This window comes from Lepisosteus platostomus, chromosome 11, assembly GCF_059453375.1.
Source record: "Lepisosteus platostomus isolate fLepPlt1 chromosome 11, fLepPlt1.hap1, whole genome shotgun sequence".
Lineage (NCBI taxonomy): Eukaryota > Metazoa > Chordata > Actinopteri > Semionotiformes > Lepisosteidae > Lepisosteus > Lepisosteus platostomus.
In genome coordinates this window covers 36,352,887-36,374,903 of record NC_142621.1, presented here as the reverse complement: position 1 = coordinate 36,374,903, position 22,017 = coordinate 36,352,887, and the positions used below count along the sequence as shown (strand labels likewise).

The window sequence follows — 22,017 nt, the reverse complement described above, 5'->3', positions numbered from 1 at the left end:
AACATCAATCAACGACAACATCAAGGCTGCCTGCCCATAAGCCAATGTCAAGAAAGTGATGGGCTTAGAATTCAAATCTGAACAAGAGATGAAAAGTACGAACTTATTAATTGACAAGTACAGAAACACAGAGTAATAGAATAATAGATCACGTGTCATTTATGGGTGGCGCAGTGGCTAGCATTGCTGACTCGTAGCACTGTGGTCCTGGGTTCCATTCCAGTACCTGTGAGGAGTTTGTATGTACCCACCGAGTTCACATGGGTTTCCTCTGAGTGTTCTGGTTTCTTCCCATAGTTCAAAGACATACTGTCAGGTTACTGGTTTCTGAGAAAACTGGTGTGAGAGTGTGCATGTTTGTGTCTGAAAATGGATGGTGTTATGTTTGCGAGAAGATTCCTTCCTGAAATGGGCATCAGACCTAGCTAGAGTGAAAGCAGTTTGTGTGCAGGGGTGTACTTACCCTATCCCATTGGTGCTCTCTGTCCAAAGTGATAATCACCAGAGCTGGGTTCACCAGGTATCCATTGCTGTTGAATGAGAAATCCTTGTGCTCCCAGGTTACGTTCAGCATGTGCCTGAAACAGTGAGAGTTGTGTTGTAATAACATATTTGATAAAGATGTCCAATAAAGTGTGTTTCATTCGCAGTATTAAACTCTTTCTGTCTCTGTTCTCTGTTGCAAGAAAGTAGGTTGATAGGTGGGGACATACTGTACATAGGATGCAAAGTTTAGAAATGTATGCTCTGTGTAATATTGTATGGACATTTTAGTCTCAGGAAACAAAATGAAGCTCAATGCCCACCTAAAAAAAAAGAAACACAAGAAATATATAAAAATACAATATGTACTGCTGGAGTGTGATTCTACAGAACAATCTTTTTATAGACTTTCTACTTTCCCACCAAAATGATAACAAAATTGGGAACTGTTTTAGTTTTTCATACAGAAAGTACAGTATGAAAATTTCATACAGCAAATACTCTGTGTCAAAACTTAAAAGTACACAAACCATTTCTTGTAGAGGGGTTAATTAGCTAAGGGTGATACCCTGGTGTCCTGGCCAAATGTTTCCCCTTGGCATTTATCAATCATGGCCTCCCAATAATCCCCATCTATGAATTGGCTTCATTACTCTGTTCTCCTCCCCATTGATAGCTGATGTGTGAGTGTACTGGCACACTTTGGCTGCCATCACATCTTCCAGGTGGGTGCAATACAATTGTGGTGGTGGAGGGAAGTCTCCATTATTAAAGCGTTTTAAGTGGATTCAGTAAAATGCTCTTCTGTCTCAGACAAATTGATTAATATTTCACATTTGCCATTTACCACTGAGTCATCCAACAAGCACCAACAAGGATACTTTCAGTTCAACAACACCATAATTTATTTTTAGAGTTTCGGTGGAAAATAATTTTAGTAATAGCATAAAAAAATAAAGTAAATCAGGAAACTTCTAAACACAAAACTTGGCTCTTTATTGCTGCTGCACTTTTTGTCGTGGGTTTTCAGTCTTTGCTAGGATAAGAATTATTTTCCTACTGTATCATGTCTTTCCTCTGAGATGACATGCTAAATAGGAAGCACAAAAAAGTGTTTATTGAATTTATCAGTTCAAATTAGTTCAAACTAATAACAATTTGTTTATTGTTAGTGAATTTTTACAGTTTGAATTTACAATTCAAAATGTAAAAACAGATGTAATGAAACAGATTGAATTACGTCATTTTTGCTGTCTATCCTATCTAAATCTGTCTCTATCCTTTAAAAAGTGCATTATTAATAATATTTTAGTCTCATCACTCTCTTGTTACCACTTCTCCTTTTTCTATGGAAGAAAACTCATCAATAGGAGACCGTGCTTCAAACACACTGTGACCTGTACAGAAGCACATTGAACTGTGTTTTTCATCTTTAGGTTTTACTATGAAGAAAGAAGAAGAAACTAAATCCTTACTTCATTTGAGACTGTTTTAGTTTAATCTGTGTACTGAACTGATTATAAATTATGATAACTCATAATTTATTTTTTCAAACAAAAACTATTTTGAAGCCCTGCAATGGACTGGCGCCCTGTCCAGGGTGTACTCTGCCTTGCACTTGATGCTTGCCAGGTAGGCTCCTGCTTCCCCTGATACTGTATGGTATAAAGCGGTTTGGCAAATGACATACTGTAACTATTTTGAAGCATCATGTACAGAACACAGTAGTATTAGAGCAAAAAATAATCTACAGTAGTTACGTCAAATAAAATGTATAACAAAATTTTCTCTTATAAATATAATAATAATAATAATAGTGGATCTCTGGCAATGATACACATAATCTGCAGGTATGCATTTGTATTCTGTATAAAACTATGCCAATATTAACTCTATGAAAGAAACATGAGTGCCTTTTTAAAGAATATAACATATAGCAGAGACCAGACCTCATGTATAGAACTGCAGCATAGCCTTTCCCTTCACAACTTGCTGGTTGTTACAGCCGACCACAGCCGAACAGCCCGCTCCTAAACACTCTTAGCAATGAAGAACAAGGCTTCATGCGAAAAGCTGATTTAACCTGGTAATCACTGTAATCTTATTAGCAGGTGAAATGAATGGCAGACATTGAGTCTTGTTAAAAAAAATCTAATTTATGGATCTATACATGAAGGATAAAGCAACTCAATGGGATTTGCTTGGCTCTGAGGGATCGGTGATTGATGAGAGGAAAGCAGATACAGTAAGCAGCCATTTCTTCTGTTAGGCCAGTCCCCTACAGAATTCTCCCAACTTTATTCAGATTATTGTCATGCTACACCATTCAGTACTCTACTTCTTTGATATGCCCCAACTTTGCCTGTAGGTCAGGGCACCCTGAGCTAAATAAATGACTAAGCTTGAGTATATACTGTATGTATACTGCAGAAAAATATTACATTTTCAAGGCACATGATTTGGAGATGAGCTGCATTTTAGTGTATTGCTCTTGAAGGATCAACTGATTAGTAGAGTCATCTAGACTAAGATGATCCCACAAAGTCATTTTTACCGGGACACTTTGACATACAGTAGAAAAAAAACTGCCTCTACAAGTGAAAAACATTGATTTGTAAATTCAGCATTATGCCTTTGCTCAGATGTAAATCGGTGCTTAGAGCCCATGCATATTAAATGGGTAATACAGATCAGCTGTTCACTATAAATTCTAATCCGCAATGACACTTTGTAACAAATCAGTAACATTGTTCAGCTGTTCTCAAGGTCTGATTGCTGGCAGGAATGCTGAACAGATGACCAGTATTACACATTTACAGTACTATGCAAGGGCATTGAGCACCAATTTTCATCTCAGCGAGGCCGTAAACTGCTGAATTTACAAATCTCTCACTTTAAGGACAGTTTATAAATCTCACCCTGTTTTAAGGTATCCCTCATTAACTTGCTTTGTATAAATGTGCATTTCACACTTTTAAGTTAGTTGGATGCAGGTATGTGAGCAGGAATAAAAGGAACAGCTTTGTGTCAAAATTACAAAAAGATTAAAAGTTTCCCGCTGAAAATGAGTAACTTGCGACTATTTAATTAAACCCTTGATGTCCTGCTCTCTATTTAATCAAGGCTTGGCTCAGAAGGAGTAATTACAGCAGTGGGATGCAACAGAAAGTTCTTCATTAGTCAATAACAAAATTAATTTGTCTCATCAATGCGAATATTGCTAATGCTAGCGTCCACAACTTTACAAATGAAATTAGTCCGGCTCTAAGTAAATAAGTTCCACTGTAATGTCATTATCTGCATTCCAAGCATTGTGTTAACTGCAATAATATTGTATCTGACTCCTCCAGTGGCAGACTGCTATCAGCCCAATGGTGTTGTCACAGAGGGTGCGTGCCCTCCCTTCACAGAAGCTGGTAGTGCTCATTGCCAAAGAGTCTGATTCATCTTTCGGAGTTCAGCTTCCCTGGTGATTATTATTTTTTTCTCTTGATCAAATAGGATTTACTCCTCCCTGGCACAGATGGCAACAGATTGCTCTTTCAGCCTCAGCTGTTGGGCTGACACTGTGGTGTTTTCTCCCTCTGAGGCCAAGAACGGGTGGCAATGGGCAAACAGCTGGTGTGTGTGGAGCTGAGAGGGTGAGAGAACCAAATGCCCTGCAGGTTTTTTTACAGGTATTCTAATACGAATGGCCATTACTGAGGGAAAGAATTCCAGAGTTTAGACATTTACAGTACAGTATGTCCAATATATGTGAAATGTAACAATACCTGCATAGACTATGGGAAGTCAGATTGTGCCACTAACAATTCAGTCCACCTGTCTCCATGCCACTCCATCTTTTTGATGTAACTTACACATTTTGTGCAAAGCAGTAGCTGTGTTCATTCCTGCATTTGGTCTACTATTATAAAACAGCTTGAGCAGAGTTTGAGTGATTGTAATTAAAATGGAACAAATGTTCCAAACATATAGTACTTCTGGTATTGTGGTATTCCCTGACATTTTACAGTTTTTAAATAACAGCCATACTTTAATTTATGTAAGTGCTACATATTCAGCGAACATCATGTTTCTCCTTTTTAATCCCAGGCTATCAGAAGCACACTGCCGTCAAACTGCAGTGAAGCACCCTTTATTGGTGAACTGTCTGTGGTTTGAAAAAGAACACAACTTGCTTCAATGCAGGTTCAACATACAGTAAAATTAAACACACAGCAAGCAAGGCACTAACAGTTACTTTGCATTAAGGTGATTTGCTTGATAATGTTCTCATTACTGAGGTAATGACTGAATTCAACATTGCTCTTGAAAGGCCTATGCAGGGCCTGGGGAATAGTCAACTATCAAGGGCCTAATGGCTTGTTGGTTTCACCTTATAAGAACATTTGAAAGAAGGTTATTTTGTGTTTCACTGGACCATTTGGCCTTATAGCCAAAAGCCCGTAGCTTCAGAAGGGAGCTGTTGGAAGCCTGCTTGCTCACCTAAACAGTGTGTTGTTGGTGGTTGGGCCAATAGGGTTGTGGCAGTCTGTGTGGCCCTCAGGAATGTAGCCATGGTGTCTACGAAAGCTCTGCACCCCCTTCACCACTATGGCCACACCATCTCTCACTCTCTGGCGCAGACTCATCTTCCAGCGGTCAGTGGTGATGCTGATTAGCCCCACAGGGAAGTTCTCTGGAGGAGGAATGTCCAGGTTGCCCACCACCAGACTGGGGACGAGCCAGATGTAGCCAGGGCTGATGAGGCCCACCTCAGAGGCCATGGAGAAGAGGTACTGGGCCTCCTCGTGAGAGCAGTAGACCATCAGCACCTGGGCGTCCACCTGCTGCAGCAACCGCCGCGACCGGATGTCGTTGGCTCCCTCAGACATTTCGAAGGTGACCACTTCCTGGAGCTCCCACAGAAAGTAGCTGGTGTCCGTGAAGGATCTGATGTAATCAACGAAGTGCTCATAGCCCGGGTACAGGCTGGTGATGACGGCGAAGTTGCCCCAGTCGTACTCCTCCATCACCTTGAACATGGCATTGATCTGCTGTTCGATGGAAGACCCCAGCTGCAGGAAGGTGGAGCCATCCCCCTGGATATGGAAATGATCAATCGGTCACTCAGCCAATCAATATTCCATCTTTATAACTGGAAATAATGATGTGACAAAATAAAATTGTGGGAATAAAATGCACATTCCACATTATTGTGTAATGGCTTATGTATAAAAATATATCTTGTCCAATATCGTATGATATTGAGACACTGTAATGTCTTTGGTGTCACGCTAACCACCAGAAAGTGCCAAATTGTCGGAAGGAAAGAGTAGGCAGGGATACCATTGCAGAGTTTTAAATATTCAATGAACCCTATGACTCTCGCATGACAACAGCATAGAAATCAAAGTTATAGATTGAAAAGGGGATTTCAATCATCAGATAGCAGCCTATTTTTATGTTTCACCCAGTGTGGTACACTCTGCGAGACTCTGAGGGGTCAGATACTGTTGACAATGGAAGAGATTGAGGAAGAAAAGCTATGTTTTCCAAAATAGATGACAACATCCTCACTACGTTTTCTGTGTGATAGCTGAAGATCCAGTAGAGATCTTGAGATTACCTTTGTTACAAGCTCCAGACTTCTTTGAGAGCAGATAAATACAGACATTCACACAAAACGCTCTCAATACTGCTCAGAAACCTTTTCTCCATCTTCACCCTTTGTGTTGTTTTACTTTCCCTCTTCAGCATGTTAGCAAAGGTTTCAGAAGCCTTGTGAAAGAAGACATTGAATCTGTCTATCAGAGTTAAGACCTTCCACAACTGAGAAGAGTATCAGAAAGCTTTCAATTGTTAAATGAAACAAAATAAAGAATTAAAGATGGAGACACAAACATGCAATTTGATTTCCTATCCAAATAATTAAAATTAAGTGATAAAGGTTACTGCTGGAAAAAATGCCCGACAACACGTGGACTGGATTCACCCTTTCATGATCTAGAGATTCACGCCTCCACTGTCTTTCTGTTGCAAATTAGTTTTAATTTAGCTTATTTACCCCTTTATTGAACATACTAGTGCTTCTAACTCTAGTCCACTCTGACTCAATGTTGGTCTTATAGAACCAATGAAAGGAGAAACTAAGAACACAGACATGAAATCAATAAAAATCAAGTCCTATAAACATTAAAGATGTGTTTAGCACCTTGTCAAAAATGACAGTGTTTGTTCAATTAACCTTGAGCCAACTATTAGCATAGTGTATCACCAGCAGTGCACGACTAAACTGTACAACTGGGTCTCTATCTGACTTTTTAAGTCAGCCTCTCCTGTCTTAGAATTAACAATAACAACATGAAATGTAGTCTTACTGAAAATATATTCTGTAATTTAATGAATTAAAAGGATTTTTATTGTACCAGAGAACCCGATTCTGAGAAATAGTGTGTACGCTTGGACTCTGAAAAGGCAGGAAACATTTAAACAGTGAAAGTGCATTCAGCATTTCACTGCTTTCCTCCATGCTGATAGTGAGGTGAAGAAAGATGATGTGAATGGCAATGCAGGGAAAAATAATGATGATGATGATGATGATGATGATGATGATCACAGCAACATTGGTGCATTTATGGGGCAGCACTAATTACTATGATTAAATGTCAAAATTCCAGACAGTTCAGTGGCGGATGCTGTTTCAGGTATACGAGTGCACAAGTTTGCATGACAGTAGCAAAAACAGACTAAACAAACAAATTGGGAAATTCTGAGACTGAAGAAAATGCTAATGAAATAAAGATTTGGGTGCTAATTTTCACCCATCACACCAATCCTCTGACTTCTTTCAAGACATGACTGGTTGTGATCCCTTGAAAAAATTGGCTACTAAATACCAAATGGGCTGGATGGCCAAATTATCTCTTCTCATTTGGAAATGTTCTTATGTTTTTAAAATCATTGTTGAAATGAATCCGATTTATAATAGTGGATGTGCAGCAGTGCAGAAATCTGGTACAGTGCTCTCTGGGGGAGGTCAGACTGGAGCTTATGTAACACTCTTAAGCGATTTTGCTTTAGCTGCAAATGACAAAGTGTCAGGGTGCACTTTGTAGCACAGACTCGTGTTGGAAACAACACTGGGCAAGGCTTGCTATCAGAAGCAATGGGGGCATGGATTACTGAAACAGCTGAATAATTTCCTTTTACCCTTTCCAAGGCTGCAAGAAAGGCTGGGATTCAGTATTCTAATGCAAGGTGCAGGAAAGCCATTGTCCAGTTAACTTTTGTTTCTGTCTTAGTTGGGCTCAGAAACTAATGTCTCCTGACTTTGGCAAAGCCAGTTCAATGATGTTGGAACATCAGTTGTCCTGCTGATTGCTTCAAGACTGTTGTCACTCCCGTGGAAAAATAAAATATACAGAATATTATAATTATTGCTGTAGCACTTAATTATTACTACCTTATAAATAATATTAATAATTTGTATTGGTTTTGTCATATACATTGTCTCTTAAGTAAGAAGTGGTCAAGACAGAAAGGTATACGTGATTTTCCAAAACAATAGTAACACAAGTTTAATAAATACACTGATATTCTAGACAGTTTTTTGCTCCTTTCTCTTTTCTTTTCTCTCTTCTAACATATTCTAATTCAATTGCGAAAGCTGCTATACCTTCATTTCTAGGCGGAAGACTTGGCTGATACTCTACCTGAAGAATTCAGTACTGGTAAGATTCCTACAGTGGAAGAATATCGTGGACAAACGAGTTCAAGTGTTTTCCTTCATAGTGGGGTTTCTAGTCTACTGAAGGAGGTTAGGTTTTAACCTATGAAAGTAAGGGCTGAATGTAACCTTGAATGTTGCACTGACACCATTGTTTAAAACAGTTTCTGAGATAAGATAAAGATCTGCAATTGTAGAAGTAGGCAGGCTTTGTTCTATGATTCAGTGGGAGACAAGGAGGAGGAAGAAAAAGTGGGTTTAAAATTTCTCTAGAGCATCATTAACAACCAATGGGTTAAGAAGCCATCTGAGACTGAAAACTATATTCTGTAAATCAAGAATATTAAAAGGAGTGAGAAACAATGGAAGGTGCAATAGGAGGATGTAAGAATAATAATGTTTGAATGCTAAGTGCTTTCTGTGGTAAAACATGTTGAGTACAAATGGAGCACAAGCCCACATAGAGAGAAAGGACAGTCCTGAGATACACAAAAAATCCATTTACATCTCTTCAGGAGTAGTACTTATTTAGTTCTTTCTTTTAAAATGTTTATTCGTTTATTGCTTTCTGTGACTGGTAGCTCTAAAATCACAGTTAAACAGAAATGAATGCAGAGTGATGCTTTGTTATGGGTACATCCAGGTTCTAAAATGTTTATTCATTAATTACTGTCTCTTTGCTGTCTTTGGCATAATGTCTGTTCATCTGGCTTAGTACCAGTGAGCCACTGATGCATCAGAGACTAGAAATATAACGCCATTGTACTTGTGTAGGTAGGTCACACAAGGGGTTGAAAAGATAATATAAATCTACTTTTTTCACTGCCTGCAGCATATCTGTCCAAGTTATTGCCTTTTCTTGCACACCACATGTTCTGGTGCTCTCCAGAAAGCATTGCCTGGTGTGAGGCTCTCAGTTCTGATTTAACTTCCTAGATTATTACAAAAGCATCTAAACAAGCAGCTGCATTCATTTTGCCATCACATTGCATAATTCCAATTATGTTTAAATTGAAAGCAAGACTAATCAAAGTCTTCACATTATTTCTCTAAATTCATTTCCACAAAATGGAAAACTGTGCCTGAAAACCTTCAAAGCCATCGTTTGCATACATGAATTCTTTTTCCTCTAAGAAACTTTATGTATTCTTTCAAATGTCCTTTCATGAGGTTGTATACATCTTAAACAGTATGTGTACAGGAAACTTGTGTTTCTCAGGCTTGAAAAGGGCACCGTTAATTTCAGATTTCTACATGAAAAAGTAAAATCTCTAAACTACAGTCTGTCTCTACAGTACCTTGTATCTTGAATCTGAAAATCACAGACAATGGTATGGTGTTGTTAAAATACTGTACAGTATATACCTGACTTTCAACATCTGGCATAGAACAATGTCCTGTCACCATGTCAGTGCTTCAGTCGTGAGTACTATATACAGTACAAAATGGCACTCTTAATTTTTCCACTAATGTCTTTATTTCTACAAATAATGTTTTTTACTTAAGTTATAAAGTAAATATTTAACAATGCTATCTTTTCTACTGTATGTATATAGAATAATCATTAATCATAGGAAGTGGCAAATAAGATAACTTGTGGTTTAACTGCTTTAACACACAAGATGTGAACACTGATTTCTACAGCTCCAGAGTCATCCATAGAGAAACATTTACACTCTGTGTGGTTTCTGCTCCTGGGTCCTGTGGGGCAAGATGAGATGACAAAAAAACAAGCATTTTGTTCCCTTGAGTTTCCATTACAGTTTTTCTGTGGTTCTCTGCTGTTTTGACACGCCTTCACTGTGATTTTTTACAGCAGACTGTGGCAATCTCAGAAACATGATACTTAAATGTGTCAAGACAATTCATAGGAAACAACAAGAGATTTATGATAAAATCACTAAGAATGAAAGTGAAAATATGATGGTCATGTTACTAAGGTGAACCTCTAAGCTAAAGCAAATCATTTATGATTAAACTCATTAGTATGCCAATGCTGGAGTTGTTCAATCTCACACAATTATCTCCTTTTACATTCATTAATCCCACCTCAAAAACCCAGTGGAATCCATCCATCCATTTCCTAACCACTTCATCTATTTCACGGATGTACAGGAGCTGGAGCCCATTCCAGAGGTGTAAGGCAGGATACACCCTGGATGGGACACCAGTCCACCACAAGGCAGATAGACAGACACTCTTGCCAGGGTCAGTTCTCCCAGAAGCCAATTCACTTACCAGTATGTCTTTGGACTGAGTGAGGAAACAGGAAAACCTGGAGTAAACACATACAAACATGGGGACAGCATAGACAGCATTATTTGTTATCATACAGATAACAAATAACACCCCAGGAGTTGACCCCATGGCCCCTACGCTGTAAGGCAGCAATGCTAACCACTGCGACACAGTGCCGCCCCCTGTGGAATCATAGTTCCCTTTCATTGTAAATGGAACACAGTATAATAGAAAACTTTTCTAAAAACTTTTTTTCTTGCAATTGCAGGGGTATGATATCTAACATTATTTTATTTTATTGCTGTGCCACTAATATTTATTGCCACTTAATATTTACTGCCATAATTTAACATCATGTAAATGATGGAATTCGTGTTGTAATAAATGGCATCAACCATTCACCCCAATGCTCAATTGGGTAATATGACTCCTCTTTAAAAATATTTAACTCATAGAGGTGAGATTGAGTGTATTGTGGGAGGAAGAATGAGAGTTCTCTGGCATTCATTCCAGCTGAAGCTCTGCATTTAATGTATTCAAATAATCTTTGAGTCCACTGGGTATGTTTGATTTGTGAAGCTTTTTAATGTTTATGGTATAAAACATGCGCTTTGTGCATGACACAATAACTGTCATCCTTTTCCACCCTGTAGAGTTTTAACAGTTAGACTGCTTTACATAATTAAATAATTAGACCAATCATAATAAATGAGAGGTTGGCTGGATATACCTAAAGACCTTGTGGCCACCCAGCAACTAAGTTGTACACTCCTGACTTAACCCTTCTAAAAATGAATAAAATCTGTTTTTTGACTATTAAGGTATCATGAAATTACCCATTGTCAGTCATTAATCTTAACTACCATCTTGGCAAGCACTGGGAATATAAAATTGATATTAAAAATCATGAAAGTTTCAAATCTAACTTACGATGGATAATGAGCCAGCCAGGGCATAATAATGAGATGATGATGTCTTATTCTGAAGATCTTCAATGTAGTGCAATGTAAATGCATATGATTCTAATTTTTAGATATATAGTGCATCTTCTTAAATACTCTTTCTTTTGGAACCAAACCCTCACTGTATAGTGATAGTGAGCATGGCATCAAACAGTGCCATAAGAAATCCTGTCTAATTGAATAGGAACAGAGATGTTCCAGTAATGGGCACCATGGTGGTGCAATGGTTAGCATTGCTGCCTTACAGCACTGGGGCCCTGGATTCAATTACTGTGTGGTATTTGCATACAGTTTGTATGTTCTCCCTGTGTTCACAAGGGTTTCCTTTTGGTGTTGTGGTCTCCATCCACCGTCTGAAGACATACTGGTACAGTAGGTTAATTGGCTTCTGTGTCAATTGTGAAAATTACTGTAAGTGTCTGTGTGTGCCCTGCAATGTACTGACATCCCATTCAGGGTGTATCATGCCCTGCGTGGGACTTGTTTGTGGATATTGCACATTAGTGGTAGTGGAGGGGAGTCCCCATTACCTGTAGAGCGCATTGAGTGGAATGTCAAGAAAAGCGCTACAGTATATAAGTGTAAGGAATTATTATTATTATTATTATTATTATTATTATTATTATTATTATTATTATTATTATTATTATCATTATCATTAAAAGGCTCTGGATTCCCTAAGAGGTTTGAAAATGGATGGATGAAGAAGGCTGAAGAAGGATCCACAGCCAAAACATTGTGTTGCTTTTCTTCTTTTTTCGGCATGGAATAAACCTTTACTTGTTCCTTTGCATTCTGCATTCAGACACAGCTACAGTACCTACTTGAACTATTTAAAAAATAATTTGCCTAGGATGGAAATGAGTGCTGTCCAAGGTTCTGAAACAGATGCCACACCAGTGAGGCATCAGATGACACACGGATACGTAACTCTTCCTAAGCAGTTTAGATAGCAAATATTGAGGCAAGCATTTAAACAAAGATACAGTATAGTGAAGTAAATACTTTGCTACTATGTGATATGAGAAAATTACAGATATTGTATTTTATTTCTTTTAATTTACAGACAATTACATACAGTACTATTCATGGGAGCTAACTGATATGTTAAGCATCTATATCTGCGGTAAAATGTTTTGCTTGGCAGTGATTACATAGCATTGTAAATGAAGCTGTTTTGTTTTAAGTAGCATAAAAGACGATCAATACAGCAGCATAATCAATTAAGCATGTTAGTAAGGAATTATTTTATTTTTAACTCAGGGAAATGGTTGCCTTGGAACAGTTGAAGAGTTCTTATTGGTGTGATCTGAAGATTCTGGTTTCTAGCAATGCACTTTATCCGAATGAATCTCAGATGCTTTTGATGGGTTTGTGTTAATCATTTGGAAATGCTCAGGCTTCAGAGAAGGCTAGCAACAGGTACATTATTTCAAAACCTGCATGCAGCTCTATGAATGTCAGAGGCCAGAGTATTACATTTCTTTCATTGGTTTCATGATGAGGCATACAGTGTTGTGGGACCTATTTACAGCATATACTGTACAGTATGTATGGATGCTTGTATAATTCAAATCTAGTAAGTAATTGAGCTTTTTAAATGCTATACAGTTACTTGATTAATGCCAAAATAACTCTCTACAAAACAGCATGAATTGGGCTGAGAAATATTTAAGAACTAATTTTATCACCAACACAAAATATCAAGAACTGTAGTACTTTAATAATTGGGGGAGGTAAAGGCAACACTATTTAAGGTCTGCAGTTAAGGGGGCAATCAATATTTCTTCTGAAATTAAAGGCTTCCAGCTTCTTGGCATTAAAAGTATGAAATTTCATCTGTTCAAAATATAGTTGCTCGAAGGACCTTCACAAAGCTAATAACTTTGCCAGTAATTATTAATAGAAATGGAGCACAGTCTACTCAGTCTCATGCACATTGCCCTGATGTCTGTGGCATGCAATGAAGTATAAATGACACCCGTATAAAATCCATGGACTAAAAACCCTGGGGCATGCTTGGCTGGCAAGCTAAAATGTGGAATTGTGCACAGTGTTCTTAAATGATTCACAATGGGCAACAAAATATTTTATTGAGTGCATCTGGCTTATTTCAGTCTGAAACTCTAGCAATAATGTCAGGAAAGGAAATATCGCAGTGAACACTGGAGCCATGCGAGAGTTCACCTCCTGCTTCATGCCACGTAAATCAGGGCACATTTCTATACACGCATTGGCTAACAAAACCATTTTCTCCCTGGATCACTGTTAGAGATGCCTGGACAAATGTAAAGCCTTGTATCTCTCATTTGGTCTTACTGTACATAAAAGACTAATTCATTAACTACACTTGAAGCTTAAAATAATTACATCTTTGTTTTAAACATATTCACTTCATGCCTAAGGCATTCAGAAGCAAAGCGTGGAATTAAAAACAGGATGGCTTAACCTCCCAAATGTAGAACAAGATACATTTCAGTTCAGCCTAAAAGGACCTAGAATTTCTAGCCTTTCTAATGTCACATTAAGAGAACAACGACTGAAGGCTCTGCTCCAAGCATTAAGATGATGCCTTGAAACAACCAAGAAGCCAGCATTTTGTGATCTTCGGGAACAATTTGGAACATGTGGCATAAAAATGCTGAAGACTTTAATGTGGATGTTATTTCACAGATGCTCTGTTTGTACTTCCCTTTTGATTGGAAGCCAGTGCATCTGCCTGACAAAGTCACTACAGTTTACATTCCCTTGTTCCTTAGAGTGTCTAATCCCTTAAGACTTTAATGAGGGGACTTTGCTGCCACCAAAATGGTGTATAAGATGGCATTGCTGGATAGAATCTTGTTTTTCCATTTGATCTTATGTACTAGTGTAAACAAGTGCAATATGTTGACCTCTCTTTTACAATCCTCAGTGTGGCACTGTGTGAAGGTAACTAGATCAGAATAATGAAGAAATAACATATTGTAAAACAGCTTGCCAGGGACTTTGGAGTCCAGTATGCTAAAACACAATTGCTTAGGATGCAATGAAAATTATGCTACCCGTGAATTATGTAACAGTCAACTTTGAGAGACTGTAAATACTTAAATTTAAAATTGCCATTGTTGTCCCTGTGCAGTATATGCTGTATCTGGTGTGAGAATCCGGTGATTCTGGTTAGGGATGCATGCCTGGAAGCAGGTGTTTACAGAGATTTCATCCCATTCAGTGCAAATAAAGCTGTGTCTTTTGCCTTTCAATTTCTAGTCACTGGGTGGCGCCACCTCTAGTGGCTGTGAGCTTTAATGTTTTTGCACAGACACCTCAGACACTCAGACACACAGACACAAGATAAAATCACATAAAATGATTTTGCTGGTTTGTTTATTACTGTAATCCTCCTTGTGTATTATAGTAATAAGCAATATATATATATGTAATTAATTCTAATTATTAATTGATATAATAATCTTGCTAACAAAGTACAATAACTTAGGAGATAATTATAACTAAGTAGTTTAATGAAGTAGCATGGAAGTTGCACAAGCTGACTAATCTTTTGGCCTTACTATGCTAATTATGCTAATGTCTCAGCAGCTCCCAACGGTACAAGATATGTGAGTCTGCCTTTTATTGAGAGAATTGTGACAAATATTAACAAGTGAGCTTATACTATATCATAAATAGAATATTAGGTAGTGCAAAGAATTTACTGAACTCAACATACATTGAGTGAGAACTGTATCAAAATAATCTGGGGAAATTACCCTGGACTTTTATTCTTCCCTGTGCCTAAAAGTCCATATACATGTAAATGACCTTCAGTCAAGGCATTTGCTCATTAAACAAACACAATAAATGTCTGCAACAGATCCTGTCTCACTCTTCTGTCACACTATGGACGCTGAATCAATTGAAAGCTCCAAGGTATTTTTTTTCATGTGAACTTTTAAGGCTCTCATCTTTTTCTAAGCCAGATATAACAACATACTGTAGGTATTCTGTCCTGCAGGGTTAGTGTTGTGCCTTGTGTGATTGAATAATGGAAAATAACTAAAGACAGGTTTCAAATCAAACTTTCTATTCTGCCACCAGTCATGACAAAGGATCCCAAAGTCCCTTACTTACAAAAGTGGATCCACTTCATTCACCACTATCTGTGTGGCACATTTAAGACATTCTGTGCCAGCAGCCCAACTGTACAACAGATCCAATCTAATCAAGGGTGGGCTTTAGCCAGGACACCAGTTAATGATGCAATTAAGGTGATAGAAGGACCATGAAGGACCTGGTATTGAAAACCCCTACACTAGGATACTGCAAGTTCTATGCAAGTTTTATTTTTATGTGAGCTGAATACATAATAAATTGCAAGTCAGGAGTGGTTGCATCTCTCTAGTGAATTTCTAAGTTGTGTCACGTTTTGCGGTACATTGTGGTCTGCTGGCTTGCTTGGCACCCTTCCACTAGCACATTGCAAGCATCATTTATCTGCACAAAGGAAAGAAGGGGATGTGAAAGTTGTCAGCTGTGAAGGCAGCTATCTGGTTTTAAATATTGCATCAGAGAACCTTATTATTTCTGCAGACAGCAAAAACCCCTGTCAGGTTTCTTGAGATGTTTTTTTTTCCATTATCAGTTTATGGTCTAACTAGTTTTTCATTTTGATTGCAATACAAGTATATATAGCTAGTGATGACACATACTGAGCATAGGAATAGGGCTCCTATAGCACAGTACTCTGAGTCATTTATTAAACTGTAGACTTTGGTACATAAGCCAACATCTGGAGCTAGATATTTAATATTTATGAACAAGTGTCCTACCACATAATCTACAAACTGAAAGTATGCATCCACTCTCCTTGTTTCATATACTGTACATATTTTTTCCAGCAGTACAATATGTCAAATATTCTGGAGCTTTTAAAAGCTGAAAAAGATTCAAATGCAATGCAAAGGAAATCCTATTTCCACTCCATTGTAGGTGAATAATAGTAGTAGAGTAATAGGGTCAAAAATAAAAAAAAAGACATAAGCCATTTAATGTAACTGGAATCACTGAAACATCACTAACAGAAAAGTGATGATGCAAATTACAGCACTAGGGGATGCGCAGAATTATGGAGAGACTGGAAAGATGAAAGAGAAAAACAAAAACACTAAGATCATAAGGAATCTATATGCAGTAGGTTAGACCATAAGTTCCAGAACACTGAAATCAAAATTGCTATTTTTGCAGGATAGTCAATCAATTTGGATTTGCAATTTGCGATGGAAAAAGATGAATGTGAGTCAAAAGTACAGAATGTCACCTTTTATTATTTGTGGGTATTTCTATGCTTATACAGTATGTTGTTTTATTCCATCCTCCCAATATACAGGACTGCACTGCATAAAAATAGACAATCAAAAGTCATAATGCAAATTGTGGACAGACCACCAAATTACATATTGCCTATCACATATTGAAATCAGTAATGTCTTTAAGAAGAAAGAAATGGTTATCATGGGAGATTTTCCTTTTCCTCACATGTATTAAGAAAATATGTTACTGATGTCAGAAGCTAAAACTGAAACAAAAGTTATCTTATATAGTTTTTCATCAACTACTGGAGATTGCCTGTGCTGTTCAGGTTTTTTTTAAAAATCAGAAGACTGAAGAAAACAGACAATCAGCCACGATTGTAGTCTACAATTAGTCTTCAATTTTGGGTAAGCAAGCTCAGAACTTTGCTTGTAAACTCTGAGTAAGTTTAAGAGAAATGGAATGACATACACTATTATAGAATACATATTATATCTATACATTATTATAGAATGAGCATAGCATGGCTGGCAGAAAGCTTTTAGAGATATTCTGCTTGAAAAACAGAATGGATCAATCCCTTAACTAAGTTAATCAAGGACCCAGGAAGCATTGGCCCTAACTGTTTAGTAAAGTAATTAAGAAAAATTGAAAGAGAAAGAAAGCAGCTTGAATGATTTGAATCAGAATGACTAATAAAGTACATCCAGTTATGGATGAGGAGTGCAATGACTCGTGAGCCAAAAAGATATCATGCGATCATGCTGTTGAGTCCTAATGAACTTGGTAGCCTCTCTCATCCAAAGATTGAATTTGACATCTACACACTGTAGTAATAGCTTTGCCAATGTGGCAGTGAAGCACAACCTCCAATATCCTCTCTAGCCCTAATTTTCTTTCTCTGACTTTGTACACACATCTTACAAAGGTGCAGCAGTGTACTGTACAAGCAGATTTAGGGCACACGGTAAAGCTGCTCCAGTTTTGCAATTGCTCCAGGCCATTCTTGCTTTTTAAAATTAGGTCTGCTTTGCCGAAAAAAATCAGGGCTCTGAGGCCACAGGAAGATAGCTGAAGCCTCAGCAGACACTACAGAAGACTAGGCGTGTCTAAAAGACCAGCCAGGAGGGCAGAGCTGTCAGACTTGCAGTCCCTCAGCTTGAGAAGCAGACATCCTCGCTGAAGCCTCTGTTGTCCAGTGGTTTGACTTTTTTCTGCAGGTATCCCATTTGGGATTGCAATATCAGCCATAAAAATAGAAACTACTACCAGTAGGTTATACCATCTGAATTACTTAATTTTTTTCCTTTTGGAAAATCTTTACAGTTCCCACTTGTTGCTTTATCTTAAATTTACTTACCTAACTTTGTAGGCAGTGTTGATTCAAAGTTTACAATTAAAATAATTTTGAGAGCTTTTTTGTAATTACTCCGTAACATTATATCCCTGAGCCTGTGAATTTGAAGTGATGCAGAATAATTCCACTGTCTTTATTCTAAAATAATTTAGTGTGAAACTGCATCTACAGCTAAGAAGTGAGTAGCCTGCCATTCAGAAAACCACTAATATTGAATTCAAGATTAAATTAATGAGGAGTAATTTAAAAATAATTAAACACCATTCAGAAATGCTTAGTTCAATCAATTCTGCTTTTGAACTCAGTGTATTAAAATGTATGGCCAAACCTTGTATGTCCAAAAATAAACTAACTCCAGTCAGTGCAAAAATATCTCTAATAACACAACAAAGTACTGTATGTTCTGTTTTATTCTCAAGTGGACAGCAGCATAAAACATACTGTTATTAATAATTACATTTATTGATTTATTCATGACATACTTAATAAACAAGGCTGAGAGACTTTTCAGCTCTTATGTGATTGATAGCTTGTAGTGAATCACATTTGAGTTTCAGTCAAACAGGACTTTTTACATGATTGATTGCCAGGCTGCATGTACTGTAGCTTTGCAAATTTGGAGAACAAATTATGAAATGGCTTGGAACTGCTGTTACCGGCAAGGATAGTACCTAAATACTTGGCAGTCCTCTCAAAACAAGTCTTCAAAACAAGTACTCTTGCACTCCTAAGTGAATTTTGTGAAAGTTATGAACAAAACATCTATGTTTTAAGGCATCAAGGCATAAAGCCTGATAGTCCATAGATAAGTCATATGGATGAATTCAGAATTAACACCCCATCTTTCATTCTTCAGTTTTTGAGCAGAGACAAATTTTGCCATATTATTTTGTGAAAATTAGTAAATCTTAGCATCACATAAAAATATGTAAATGTAAAGACTGGATGGAGAAACAATGTGACTGCAAGACTAACATGCCAATTAAACTTTTAAGTGTCAGCAGGTTATTGCTTAAACAAATATTGACCAACAACAGAGAAAACCACATTATGGCTCACCATACTGTATCACAAGGCTCTCATTTAACTCTTATGTTAAAACATTATCTAAAACATGCTTCCTACAGTTAAGAAATATTGCAAAACTACTCAAGACACAGATAAATTCATACATGCTCTTGTATACAGCAGGTTAGACAACTGCAATGCCCTACTATCAGGGAGCACCCACCACTCTTTCAACACCTTATAGCGAATTCAGAATGCAGCAGCTAGAATTCTTACTAGGAGTAGAAAGTACGACTATATAACCCCCATACTAAGCTCTCTTCATTGGCTTCCTGTCAGGTAGAGGGCGGACTTCAAAATCCTTCTACTTACTTACAAGGCTCTCAGAGGTCAGGCACCTGTCTACTGTATCTAATGGAACTTATTAATGTTTACCATCCAAGATGCCTGCTTAGATCACAGAATGCAGGTCTTCAAAGCTTGTTGTGAAAGGCGCTAAATAAAAATAAATTGAATTTTATTGAATCTTACTATGCTTAATGAGTCAGAAAACTAGCATGTTATGCACAGAAAGATATCCAAAGACCATTACCACAAAAGGGTGCAATTTGAACAAATTGCAATAAGAATAATTTACCTTATGTATAATATTTTCTAGAGAAAAAAAATTGCTAAATGTGAATATTTAGTGGATACTAATCACACCCGACACAGAAATGAAATATTTTATCTTTGACGTAGAGCAGCTCTACTCCATTACTATCATTTACATTACTCCAAAACAGAATGGAGACCTTAAGTCATCCAGTCATCCAAACCAAAAGAGATTAAATAAGGGCTAGCTCACCATGGTACCATTATTCTGTAAAGATACATTTAGTTAAGACATTTAATCTAAATGATAACCAACCATACCAGACAAAGCCAACATCACAAATGTAATCATAATGGAATGTTTATTTGGTTAATTCAATAGAGGCCCTTTAAACAGTTTAGTGAATGATCCAATCTCATTCTAGTATATACAGGTTATTAATATTTACAGTATATGCTTATGTACAGTATATACCGTAAATTATTAATCATTACTTCAATTACTGTACCTACTGCCAAACCTTCAGGCATTGAATCTTTCCAGGATCATTTTTATCCTTACGGAGATTTTTGTTTTTCTCCCCTTCATGCCAAATGGTGACACTGTTACTCCATGATTCACTTTACATCCACTTACGCTAATTTCCCTCTGACCTATTGTATTTTATAACCTTTTTTGTATAGTCTGTATAAATAACCATGAAAGCACAATGAGACAATGTGTTGTGAAGGGCACTATACAAAGAATAAAACAGAACTCAACATTCGCAGGTCACCACAGTAATGCAGAGGTTAACATTGCTGCCTTGCAGCACCAGGGACCTGGGTTCAATTCCTGGGGTGCTATCTGCAAGTAGTTTGTATGCTCTCCCTATGTGCATTTGGGTTTCACAACAGCAAGCTGAAAAGACATAAGCGGAATAGCATCCTGTAACTTGGTCTAGCCTGTCATTGTGTTCATTAAGATATACAGTACACTGTATGTACAGTAAATAAACTAGGTTCATAAGTGTGGGAAAACAGGACAAGGCTGATATACAGTATTGGAGTGTGCTAATTTTATGTCAGGACTTCATTGTCTATTTCAGTACGGTCCAACCGCTGTAGTGAAGAGCCCATGGTAATTTTCTTCTTTTTTTAAATTGTATTCTCCGGTGAGTCATGTCAATAGCTCTAGGATGATGTTCTAACCTCAATCGTATTGAGCGGCAGATGGGCTGCTGCCCAAGTCTTCACAGGGTTCACACCAGATTCCCACAGCTCAGCACTGCTGCTCCAACAGCAAGATCACTGCCCACACAGCTGCACGCTCATAGCTCACCCTTCCATTTGCTAAAGGAATGCATCAACTGCCCGATGCACCAGCAGGTTGATTATTAGAAGGAAGATCCATTCCTGAGCTGAAGGTCATCAAGTACTTCATCCACAGTCGGTTTTCTACACTGTGTGAAGCCAAACCATATTGTTTCTATGCTGTAGTTCCATTTATTTTGTGGTCATCTGCTTTAACCGACGCTGATAAGAATTGACTTTCACTTACAGTGTCCAACATTTTGGAGGTCACTGATTTTTTTTTCTAATTTACTGTTTGCCTGCTCAGTATCGGGAAGTGGAGTTGAAATAGCTTTTGTTGAATTAAGTGCAAGAACTGTGCAATACGTCTTCCTAATAAACAGCTTTAGACTACTTGGATTGATTCAGTTTTTCTTAGGTGCACAAAATTGTAAAGCTCATGGGAGCTGGCTGAATTGCCTCTTCCTGCACTGTTGTTTTTAAGAGTATTAAAAAAACCGTATCTATTTTGTCAATTAATAGCTGCTCATTAACTATTTCTGCATGCCTATGAGTAGTCTGTGCAGACAGCAATGGATTTGATTAATTTCCTTTTTATCACCTCCGATGGCCCAAACAATCAGCAGGCAAGGCAACTACTCAAAAGGCAAGTGTCCCCGCACTTCTGGGAATCCAGAAAATGATGTCACAATAGTGACACTATTATGACCTATTACAGTACACTTTTATGACCTCATGCCAGTCAGCCTCTTTAGGTTATGCTAGACAACTCATTCTGTTTGATTCCAGGACTCAGCATATAACTTTAGTCTTCTTCATAACTAGTAATGAATAAATACATCACTTCATTTTTGTCTTTGATGATGTCTGGAAGATCCTTTCATCACAGCAAAGTAATTTTAGGAATTGCAGACACTTAAATGACTCTTGGCAAGACATCTCTTCAGTAATACGTATCTATACTTCAGTTTCCTGAAATTTGTCATAGTATCCATTTCCAATAATGTTTCATCTGGTAAAGCAATCTAATCATAGTGCATATTTTATTTGTACAAATATACAACTCAGATTATACAAGTGTA

General features: G+C 37.5%; 1 protein-coding gene across 2 annotated transcripts in view; it reads right to left on the bottom strand.

Annotated features, from left to right (window-relative positions):
- grin2cb (glutamate receptor, ionotropic, N-methyl D-aspartate 2Cb) overlaps positions 1-22,017 on the bottom strand; it is an 89,909-nt gene that overhangs the window by 42,743 nt on the left and 25,149 nt on the right. Inside the window, exons 3-4 of one of the 2 annotated variants that reach the window (XM_088599433.1) lie at positions 4,972-5,567; positions 464-578 (exon numbers count right to left, since the gene is read on the bottom strand). In XM_088599433.1, coding sequence (XP_088455559.1) covers positions 464-578; positions 4,972-5,567 — 711 coding nt within the window. The remainder of the gene's footprint in view (positions 1-463; positions 579-4,971; positions 5,568-22,017) is intronic. The other variant, XM_088599434.1, reaches the window with a different exon arrangement.